This window comes from Populus euphratica, unplaced genomic scaffold (genome assembly GCF_000495115.2).
Source record: "Populus euphratica unplaced genomic scaffold, PopEup_1.0 scaffold175.1, whole genome shotgun sequence".
Lineage (NCBI taxonomy): Eukaryota > Viridiplantae > Streptophyta > Magnoliopsida > Malpighiales > Salicaceae > Populus > Populus euphratica.
In genome coordinates, this window is record NW_011500057.1 from 113,403 (window position 1) to 125,859 (window position 12,457).

Below are 12,457 nucleotides of genomic sequence, written 5' to 3' on the forward strand. Positions count from 1 at the left end.
ATAAACAAACTATCGTTAAATTTATATGCCTGCTTAATACCTCTTAACAAGATATTAATAAACCTTTCTTTTGTGCTCAATGTATCAACACATAATTATGGGGCTTTTCTTGCAAGAAAACAAAAATTTTGTTCTAATGTTTAAGGTTAACTTCCTTGGGTTGGGATTATTATTTGTCTTCTTCTTTTTTCTTTTTTTTTTTAATATATATACATATAATTTAAAACACCATGCATCTTTAACCCATGTAACGAGCTTTCGGCTAATGACTCCCAGACCAGTTGGTTTTAGGGCATTAGGTGTTAAGACACCCCTACGAGCTTAGCAGCTCGGATCGCAGATACTGATATGTAGATAGTGCAATGTTTGATTCCCTTAAGCTTTTCTCCTCAACCCATGTAACAAGCGTTGGGCCAATAGCTCCCAAGTCAAACTCATGTAACAAGCATTGGGCCAATAGCTCCTAAGTCAGTTGACTTTAGGGTATTAGGTGTTAAAACACCCCTTCGAGCTTAATTGCTTAAGTTAAGGAGGCTACGAAACCAAACTTGTCTACATTTTTATTATTATCATTTTTTTTCTTTTTTTTCGTCTTTTTTTTGTCTTTCTTTTTAAATTATATACTATCCCTTTTCCCTTAGTTGTTACCTTTAACAAAAGAACATAAGTAATGTAATAATCCAATATGCAACCCACAATCATATGTTAAAGTGTGTGTGTGTAAATTAAGGTTTAAGAATACATGTTAAATAAGTATATGAGCAGAATTAAGTGATAACAATACGAGAGTTTGTAAATCTGAATATTTCAAGAAGTATTATGATAGATCTTGTTACGAATGATTACTAAGATGAGTCTCAAGAGTTATAAAAAGTTCTCCTTACTCTACCATCATAGTAACAACAATTTTGCACATGCTTTATGAAATAGAAAACACAGTTAGTTTTTTTTTTTAGCCACCACTCTCTCCCTCCAATTAGAAAGCTAGAGTATAGAAGATATCACCTGAAATAACGAACACTAACAAACCTAGAACACACTGAAACAAATATAAGAAACAACAAAACACAATAATAAAACCAAAAGACACAAAAATTCACAAATGAAGGCTCAAATCCAATCCAAGCTTTTTACGGCTTTCCTTAGTTGACCAATTTATATGACTTATGGAAGGATCAATTACAGGAATGAAAGATTGTAGTTGGTCAATCAATTGTTCAGCAGTAGCAGCAGAGATTATGATTTGTCGTGCAGAAGATGTTAGAAATTCCTGTTCCACAGCATGATCAAGAAAAGACAACAACTTATCATAATAACCATTAACATTTAACAAACCTATGGGTTTATGGTGAATGTGCAGTTGGGCCCAAGAGGAAATATGAAAGATCTCTTTCAATGTGCTTAGACCACCTGATAAAGCAATGAAGGCATCAGCATGGTTAAACATTGCATTCATTCGAGCCGACATTGTGGAGACTTGAAGTTCCTCTCCAATTGTTTTTCCAATGATGTCCCCTTGTGCTAAAGCTTCGGGGATGACCCCCAAAACTTGACTACCTCCTAAAAATGCTACTATTGACACACCTCCCATTAACCTAAGACTGCCTCCCCCATACACTAAATGAATCTTTCTCTCAGCTAGCACTTGACCAAGATGATTTGTTGATTCTAAAAACTCCTTTTCTTTCCCACGACTAGATCCACCAAAAACACAAATATTTCTTATATGATGACCTAAGGAACTTGCCATTTCTACACACTTCTGTATTTGTTGAATGTATGAGTTGAGTAGAAATGAAAGGAAGGAAGAGAGGATTTTATAGATGAGAAATTAGAAAGGCAATCGTACCACCTATATATAGGCCAGCTAGAGTCTCACACACTCTCTCTCTCTCTCTATTTATTTATTTACTTTTGAAAAAGAATGTGTATGTATAGGTAGTTGTGATTGTGGCTCACATCTTCCCTTGGTTTTACGTCCAAGAACGGCTGAAACGCCCTCTATAGGTCGGGGATAGGCTTCCCATCCATTTTTCTTAAAAACTGGCAAACAGGGTCTTTTTTAGTCAGATTCCCAAGACTAAGTTGATCATGTTTTTTATGAAATAGTGGCCATAAATCATGAATTGCATGATGCACATCTCTACTAGGATGCGTCTCAAGAGTCAATAGAGGATTATCTAAAGACTCATTACTCAGGCCATCCTTAATGAATTGTATTTTATCTTCACGGTTTATAGATATCATTCCTAAAAAACGACAGTGCATTACAAGTCCATCTAGCACATCGATGACAGACTTTTAGTCGTTTTGCACGACGTTTCTTTGCAAAAGTGCTTTTACCTGTTCCAGGCATGTGTGAAATGAAGGAGTTAGAGGACTCACTTGATAATCGGACCTTTGCTTCAATCAACCAGCGAATATCTTCAGGAATTCCATGACTCATTAACAATCTCAATCTTGTACATCTAGCACGGTAAATTTTTGTAATCGCATTTTGAGGCAGAGCGGGAAAATACTTTTTTAATTTTTCAAGATTAGTGTCCATTTTCAAATGAGAATTGAAAGAGAGATTCAAAGAATTGCACAAATATATACACAGATATCAATTATTGTAGGAAACTAAAAGAACCGACTTAAGTCACGGAGTATCGTTGTCCGCCATTTGACCGAGGTGAGAGAAGCTAGCAAAAATCACTTAAAAAACACAAAAATAATGTGAGAAAAACAAAATAATCAACCTTAATCTACAAGATCATTCAAACCAGTTGATTCGTTTTCACTAGGAAAATTATCAAAGTAAGCTTTCAAACGATGTCCATTTTCCTTAAAAACATTATCATTCATTGAATTCTCAATATTTGAGTGGAAGTGGGAGATGATCACAATGGACTTTATGCAAGTAAATAAGAGTATTCAAATTAAGAATATACAAATAAGTGTTATTTGGGTTTAAAAGATTTACAAGGAAAATATAAGTTTTCTGTTAGAATTCTTATGGATTCGATAAAAAATTAATACTTTATTCATATTCATTACATAAGCAAGCATATGTATATTCTTTATGAATATAATGGTATGTTTATTTATGTAATAGGTCCATCAAATATCCAGGAAGATCATTAGTTTAAAACCCTACCTTGTGAAGCTTGTGTAAATATTTAACTTAAACAAAAGAGAATTAACGCGTTTATATAGTATATTTTTGTGTAAACCTTGATATATTTATAAAAGTTAAGCTTAACATGTAGTATTTTAGTTATCTTGTAATTAACCCTTTTGAAATATTTAAGAACACTTATTATGTTGTAAATACTTTCTTTGTATGTTAGTATTCCTTTTCTTTTAAATTTTATGATATGATATTTGGACTATATATTGAACTTACTCGTAGAATATATATATTGTATGGATTGTATGGGGTGCGGAATTATGAGGTTTGTTATAAGTTCCAGAATTATAGAACCTTGTGATGATGAGTTGATTAAGTAAATTGATAGTAGTCGATAACTTGGGATGTTCTAAATGCAAACGAAACTCTGTTCAATTTTTGGTAAATAAACTCTGATGGGTTGATATATTAGGATCTTTTAAAATTGATCGAGTCGTATAGTCGGACTGTTATAGTAGCTTTCCTCATAAAACATTATGGATTGCTACAGTATCTCCTTATATGTTTTTTTTTATTATGATTTTTTTCAAAACTATCTTTGTTAATTTTATATTTTTAATATTTAGATGGTTGAGAATTATAATTATAAATAAGGCTAAATCATGTGGAGAAGTACTATAGCTTTTCTTATAAAATATTGTGGATTGGTACAATGTTACCAACATAGTTTTTTTTCCTTTCTTTATTATAATTTTTTAAAACATTATCTTTATCAATTTTATTTTTTTTAATATTAAGTTGTATGAGAATTTAGCTTTGTATTTTTTCTTTAAAACACTGTGAATTGCTACAATGTTTCCCCACTTGGTTTTTTTTTATTATTATTATGATTTTTTCCAAAATTATCTTTGTATAATAAAGTTATATCATATGGGGAAAGAACTGTAGTTTTTATCATAAAACACTATGGATTGCTATAGTGTTTTTCTATATGGTTTTCTTATGATTTTTTTTAAAATTATCATTGTCGATTTTACCAGGAAAAACTCTATAGCTTTCCTCACAGAACACTATGAATTGCTACAGTGTTTTCTCTTATGGGTTTTTTGAAAAAAATTATATTTGTCAATTATTTTAAATATTGACTTGGTAAAGAATTTAGTTTTGTAATTTTTTTATTAGAAAAAAAGTTAAATCATGTGGAAAAATTATTGTATCTTCCTCACAAAATACTGTAGATTATTAAAAATTATTTTTTTTAGTCTCTATGTGTGTGTGTTTTTCATGACTTGAATGATATGCCATGCTTTTTTTCTTTCGCGATACAAAATATTTTTTTATTTTTTAAAATATTTAAAAAATAATGATTACTTGCTCTAATTTTAGAGGATGTATTTTTTAAGTTAGCATTGTTGGTTAAAAGTGTTGACAGAATAATATCATTTGAAAAAAACTTATTGTTTAGTTAAAATTCTTGACAGAATAATATCATTTGAAAAAAACTTGGCAATATTTCCACCATATCATATTTTTAAAGTATGACATTTAAATATATCAAATTTTCAAAGAGTGACAACTTAATATTTTGTTTCACTAATAATCTTTTTGTCCAACTTATCAACTGGTTGATCTAGTTGCATGAATCAATCAACTATTTTATATAAAAATCATAATTTTATAAAAAAATTTAAATATATTTTATGAGTGTTAATAATACAGTTAAACTCATGATAACAGATGATTATGGATAATTGAGTATAAGTCTATTATATCTAGATGAGAATCTGTTTTAAATAGATTGTGTAAATGATTTAGTAGATACATTCATGAACTAGTAAAACAGGTTTAGAATTAACAAAAAGATCTCATTGTGCTAAATAAAAAGAATGATAACTCAAAAAAACTATAATTTTTTATTTAATTATTAAATTATACTCAAATATTATCATGTAATAGCTATTCCAGCTATGGATCTTTAAATATAAAAAATAATTATTTTAGGATGTTGGTTATAACAATGTTATAATAGCACAGCTGTCAACCACCGTCAATTAAGATTTTGATGCAGTTAAACAAATGCAAAATTTAATAAAATATTATAGTTAATAACCGTGATAGAAAAAAAAATGTTATTTCACCCGAACGGAACTTTATGCTTAATTCTCCATTAGTGTTGGAATATCCCAATTTTTTCAATTCTTGATGGCTGGCCTGCCAGCGACTTTTCTAACCGCTGATATTTCTGCTCGATGTGAATTCCACCAGTAATTGACGGCTAATTATTTTTTATTGTCTGGAAATAACACGTTCCCATATCCATGTGAATATTATATCCTCGAGCTAGCTTGATCGGAAATTCAGGTCTACAATATTTACTCTTTATTTATTTTATTAGTCAAATAGGGCTCTGAAAAATGCTCCATCTCTCTCTAAGGTCATTGATTCCTAATCTAATATTTGTTAGCGAAAAGACGTATTGGTGGATATTCTTGACTGCTTGATACCAAATCCTTTGTTTAAAGAAGAAAACCCTGTCATATATAAATATAAATGCCACTCCACGTATAAAGAACCAACGATTAAATTGCGTGTTGGGTGTGAATGATAGGAAAATAACCCAACATTTTCCCAGCATAAAGAAGAACAACTCTTAAGTTTCTACATTCAAATAAATGGGGCATGCTTCCTCCTTGCAGATCGGCCTTGTCCACTCAGAAATTACTCAGAGACAGATCATACATGTTAATGTGCGAGTTGTGAGCAAAACGAGTAGAAACAAACCGCCTGTTACGGCGTTTACCACTTCAGGCAACCCAAGAGAGAGTTGTTAGCTAAACAAAACGCCTCTTGCGGCGTTTACCACTTCAGGCAACCCAAGAGTCTTCGTACCCAGGCGGAGAAAGTCAATACCGTGTTGACGTCAGGGAAGGGGATATGTTGGGCAGGCCATCGGATTATCGTCACCTGACAATAAATGCTTCCACGAAAGGAATAGCTTCTAGCGTCCTTATCTGAGGAAATCATTATATCAGATGAAGTAGAGTATACTGATTAAAAACGATAACTTGACAAAGGCCAGCCAATTAAAGGCCTCCTAATTCAAGTTAGGTGTGCCTGTGACACTCATTGGCCCATCACTCGTTTCAGAAGTGTGTTTTTCCTTAAAAAATTTATTTTTTTTAATATAATTTTTTTATATTTTAAATTATTTTAATATGCATATTAAAAATAATTTTTAACAAATAAAAAAATAATTTTATTTGAATATATTTATTGAAAAAACCCTCAGCACTACCGATCTACCAACCAGGCTGGCAGCAGTGATTCAGTTGTTACTTACCAAGAAGAAAGAAATCACTCTTTTACCATTTGGAATTTTGGATATCTAACATAACCATAAATGTAATAAAATAATACTTTAAAAAATTCATTTTTAAAATTTGCTTATTAAATTTAATAATCTAAAAACACTGAAGGAATATAATTTTCAGTAAAAAAAATTAAATCTTGGGCATTCGGCTTTTTCGCCGCCGTACGCCCTTACAACAAGATGAAACGCAGCAGCAACAATATTTCCAAACTTACCAATCCAAGCTTACTTATTTTTCGCATCTACATAGCTACTTGAGCCAGCTAAATATCTATCTATCTATCCATATATATATATATATAGAAACCCAATTGGGTCCAGCACCGACATCGTTTCCTTGATATTTTTGCCCTTGCTTTGGAACTCAAGGAATCCTTGATTGCCCGAATGGAGAATATTTGATAATCAAACGCTACGAGTATCATCAAGGCTTATCCACCCACTCATTTTCTGCAGCAATCCTTCCTGGGCCACGGCCACCCATTTTTCCAAATGTTGCTGATAAGCCCTTGAAGCTGCTGCTTCCCTCACTGAAGTTAAGTGACCTCCTGGACTTTCTCAGCTTTGGTGAACCAACGTCCCCAATGTCCTGATCAGCATCATTGCAATCCTTCATCTTAGCAACCACTAGGCGGGCAATGGTGCTACGACAGAATGGGCAAACTGGAGGGGTAAGGCATGCGGTTGTAGGGTTGGGTTTGTTGTGGCAGCAGAGGGCCAGTGTGCATTGCGCACACATCTGATGGCCACAGTCTTCGACTTCAATTGTACAAACCTGCTCAAAGCATATGCAGCACAACTCTGTATCGCTTGCCTGCATTGTATATTTACAAAATAGACTAGTTAGTTCAATAACGTCAAACTGTCTACTACCCGCTTCAAAGCAAGCTCAGCCAGCATTGGTCCTTAGAAATTTGAAAAATATAATGACGATACTAATAATAATAATAAAAAAAAAAAAGGGATTCGCCAGCTAAAACGGGAAACAATATAACAGCCAGAGATTCTAGAGCAAGTTTTAAGCTCAGCAATACATGTTTAGCTTTCATCTAATATTTGCTTAAGAATCTGAAACTCCAATTTCAGCTGAAGAATCAACTACGAGGATACTTTTGATATCCATGCTTAAACATCAATTGTATATCATGATCTATGGCAGAAGCTGTCACTTTTATTATTCATTTTTTAGCACATCACTGGTTATCAAATGTTAAAAAAGTAAAAGTTATTCATGGGTTCAATGGTTCAGAAACTAAAACACGAGTTCACATGAAAACTTGAGACTTTTGAAGTAAAAGCATTTAAAACTAGTTTTAGTTTTGAAACACTCGCCAAGCTCATCCATTTTCTGCGTAAAGCTTTCCAGCTCTCAACAAATTCGTAACTCTGGCCTCCCATTTGTTTACATTTGTTTCCCGTTGAATTTGTTTTTAAAAAAAAAACATGATTCCTTACAGATAAGCATGGAAAATCACCTCAGATATATTGTCATCTGTCCCATCATCAGAATGTGATGGAGATGGAAGAGAATACCCAGTTCCCTTCAAGATGTTCCTTTCCCTCTCCCTGTTGGCCTCCATCAAGGCACACTCTAGCAGGGCTTTTGCCTCTTGATTCAGCTCACTGATGAACTTCAACGGTGACGGCCATACAAGAGGCTCTGCTGAAGAAGGATTGAGAAGAGCTGCACATGTTCCATTTCTGTACTTCAAAGCAACTACATAAGGTATTCTCCTGCATTTGGATGACCATGTAAACAAGAAAACATTCAAGCTATAGAGCAACTACTGTTATAACATTACGGAACCCAATGCTTTCTGCCTATTTTACTTGCAAAACATTTTCCCAAATACATCAAACAACAAGGAAACTATATGCTTTGTTAGCCAATATCATTTGCATAGAGAAGGTGTTAAAGGTTCTAAATTAATGAAAGATGAAATCAAATAATACCCAGATGCATCTCTTTGCATACGATCTGCACCCCATGCCAGCAATTCACGAATACAATCAAGAGATCCTCCTTTGGCAGCTAAATGAAGAGGAGTGGTCCCCGGGGAGCTGTAGTAGCAATACATCAACAAAAATTAAAAAAAGAAATCATATCAAAGGTAAATAAGTAAGTTTGATGAAATATCACTATACCCATATCCGCCTGTTGAAGAACAAGCAAGAGCACCGTTGTCTAACAAGATATGTACACATTCAGGCCGTCTTTGACGGGCTGCTAAATGCAATGGTGTTGCTCCTCTACCGTCTCTGATATTGACAAACCGCGCATATCCCCTAGATTACAATTCCCACACAAGTTATTACCATAAAAACTAAAAGTCAAAATCATCATCAAGAAGAGGAAGAAGAAGAAGAATGAAAGGAAAACGAAGCCAATCTTCAGAATGAAAGATATAGTTACCAGGAAACAGCAACAGGGCTGGATTGAACAGCAGAAAGAATAGCTTGAAGGCAATCAGAATGGCCATAGTAAGCAGCAAAGTGCAAGCAAGTTCTTCCATTAAGTGAATCAAACTTCAACATCTGAAAAAAATAAAACAACTAACGTCATCAGTATTCTAATTCACAATTAAAATAAGAATTAAGTAAACCTCTAAAATAAAAATATGAATAATATGAAGTCTTGAACCACGACATACATTTGCTCCTGCTTCGACGAGCTTCTTCACACAGGAGATTTTGCCATGCATTGCAGCCAACATAAGCGGAGTCTATTAGCATTCACAATCAACAAATCAAAATCACGAGGAGGAAAAAGAGCTATACCACAAGATCAAACCAATAGAGAATTCACATTCAAAGAAGATTACAATGATATTACCTGCTTCTGACGATTCACGATATCAGGATCCACAGATCGCTCCAGAAGCATTGATAAAATCTGCAACAGATGACAAAATCCATTTTCCATCAGCATTCACCAAAACAGAAAGAATCTCACGCCACAAAGAAAGGGTAAGAAGTTAAGACCCCAAAATCAACAACCCAAAAGAGTAGTTATTAACCAGTACAGAAAAACACCAAAATCAACGCTTAAGAAGAAAAGCAAGAAAAGGGACCTCGAACTGGCCATTGGCAGCAGCAATATGAAGCGGATACTGGCGATCATAAGTAGTTTGATAAAGCAGAGATGGGTCTCTCTCAAGCATAGCATTTACAGTGTCCAAGTCACCGAAATGCACAGCAGAGAAGAACCTATGATCTTGACTCGCTGCACAACTCAGTCCCTGGCCCATGATATATAGATAAAATAAAAATATTGCAAGGACTGGCTCACTTTCAATGTGTAAAACGGCGCGCACTTCACCCTCCGCTCACCGGAGAGGCGCTGCACCACCACCTTCTCCGACGAGAGGAGGCTCTCTCTCTCTCTTCCCTAACTCAGCTTTGTTGGATAGTCATTGGGAAACAAAGGTTCGCATCTTTAATAAGTAAAGTCTAGAGAGAGAGAGAGAAGTGTTGTGGTACAAATCGTATTATTTTTTTTATAGAGAGAGAAAGCATAGTATTGGAGTTTGGAGCTGCCCAGTAGCTGACCGTGTCGGTAAAAGAGTGGGAGTTAGGGCAGCAGTCAGATATTTGTACGGGCAGATTTAGGTGTAGATTCTGTAAAACTGGGCCTACTCTATCCCCTTTGCAAGATTTAGGTGTCTTAGTCTTGGACTCATCTCAGCCATTCAAAATTCGCGGTGGTTTCCTATTGTCCGTTGGATTGTTACCAGCCAGTTTCGGAGTTTTTGGGCAGCAGGGAGTAAAAGTAACTGTAGTAAAATTGTCAGTAGTTTTATGGTAATAGATAAGCTTCGTCTTATGTTATTCTTTACCAAAGACACTGATAGCAGACCAGTTTTATGGTAATGGTGATTTTTACGAGGGTGACAAATTGACAATGAAGCCCCTCCTTTATCGATTGGCATGGCAAGAAATGTCAAAAACATTACCTTCGACAGGATGATAATAATTATTTTTTTACGTGAAGCAATTTTCAATCACATCACATATCGATTAATCTATTGTTCTCGCCTGCTTATAAAACTTGGTTTAGCGCAACAAATTTAATCTAGATTCAACTTTTAACTTACACCAAGTTTTTTTAAAAAAAAATAGTTTTAAATTGAATTAGTTTAACTAGATTTACCTTTCAAGTTAATTTACAATCATTTAAAATCCAATTTAACTATTTTTAATTTTTCTTAAAACAACTTTATTTTAATTTTAAAAAAGAAGAATCTAAAATAAATTTATTTTAGATAATTTATTCAAATCTTAAACCGAATTATGAATAAATTGGATTTGATAATTTTATGTTTAAATAAATATTTTATTTATTTAAGTTAATATAATTTGAATTAATAATAATCTTATACAGGTGTATATTATGTGGTATAAAGTTGCTAAAAAAAAGAATTTGGTATCATGTTAGACTAATGTTCTAACTATATATGTATATAAGATCTTGTTTTTATTAATGTGGATATTTTAATTAATTTATATATGTCTTAGCTAATTTCACAGTTTAGTATATTTATGAGAAGTCTTCAATTCAGGATCATTGAAAAATAAATTTAAAAATTAATTAATTAAACTATCCATAATTTGGGTGTCACTTTTCTTGGCAAATTCTTTCCAAAGGCAGTCAAAATGTAAGGATTTCTTTTCAAATTGCAATGCATATTGTTTATACGTGATAGTTTACACATTTTAATGAAAATAAAACTGCATATATATATATATATATATATATATATATATATATAAAATCCTAAAGTGTTGGTATCCTCTTTGATTATATAACTAGCTACTAGGCATTAGTTGATACCCATTTTAATGAATTTTATTCCTCCCCTTTTCACCGAAAGCAAAGGCTAGTTATTTGAGGGGAAATTGTCAAAAAAAGGGGGTGTCAAAATTTGAATTGTATTGCTGTAACCCGTCAAGAAAGTGCTCATGGAAAGCAGCAGTTCATATGAATCTTGAAAGCAGCTCCCAAAATTGATTTGTACGAGAGCAAATCAGATCCTAGGCGAGATCGCAGTTTACTTCACTGAGACCTTGACTCCATTCAACAAACATTTGGAACCTCCTTTAAAATGAAGAAGTGCTTAAAGCTGTGGTTTCCAGACCAAAGCAAAGTAGAATTTGGAGCAGTGCTGCTCTGCCATTTTTATATAATCTCTGAAGAAGCATTGCACCACTCCTCGTGCTTAAGGGAAACTTCGCTTACTAACCTGCAAATCATCTGTTTCTTAAGGTCTTCCATGTAATGTACTGTAGATATATTAGAATGTGAATGTGATAATGGATTCTCAAACATTAGGAAACCCTATCGCCTAACTTACAGTACTACGAGATAGAAAAGCATATTAAACTGAGATGCGTATAATTTAAAATTTGCACGCGATCTTTTATTAAAACAGAAGAAGAGACGGAATGAGTCATTGGTCGTGTAAATGAAATGCAAGACAAATGGTGTTTCCAAGCGTTGAGTTTTGGAAATGGCATAGCAAATGGGTTTTCCGAAAAGCATTCAAGTAACTTCCAATCATAGAAAAAAAATACCATAAAACTGGGCTTTGCCTTTGATCAATAAACAAAAAGGATTCGACTAATGACTGCTTTTAGAACACCTGTTAATAGTTGTTCAATGCTTCTAATCAATCTATGTTTTTGTTTTTTGTTTATAATTTATTGTAAGCACTTAAGAACATTACCTTCTCAAATAAAAATTATTTAATGTATTTAATTAATACCATATGTTGGTTTTTATTTTAATATTTGATTTTTATTATTTTTTAAAAAAATCAATAATAAAATACAATACAATAAATATTAAATAATCAATTTAACTCAAAAGTTTAAGCTATTAGCTAAAATCTTAATATATAATTTATATTATTTTCTAACACATTTGTTTAAATTAAAAATTTTTAGATTTGAAATTTACAAAAACTAAGTATTATTTT

General features: G+C 32.9%; 1 protein-coding gene across 1 annotated transcript; it reads right to left on the minus strand.

The window, feature by feature from the left end:
• Nucleotides 1-6,604: 6,604 nt before the first annotated feature.
• LOC105107880 (putative E3 ubiquitin-protein ligase XBAT31) lies at nucleotides 6,605-9,975 on the minus strand. The gene is made up of 8 exons (XM_011001957.1): nucleotides 9,554-9,975; nucleotides 9,316-9,375; nucleotides 9,134-9,205; nucleotides 8,896-9,017; nucleotides 8,628-8,768; nucleotides 8,436-8,543; nucleotides 7,958-8,216; nucleotides 6,605-7,296 (listed from the first exon to the last, which is right to left on the minus strand). Exons 1-8 carry the CDS (start codon nucleotides 9,728-9,730, stop codon nucleotides 6,907-6,909), a joined length of 1,329 nt encoding a protein of 442 aa, XP_011000259.1. The 5' UTR covers nucleotides 9,731-9,975; the 3' UTR covers nucleotides 6,605-6,906.
• Nucleotides 9,976-12,457: the final 2,482 nt, after the last annotated feature.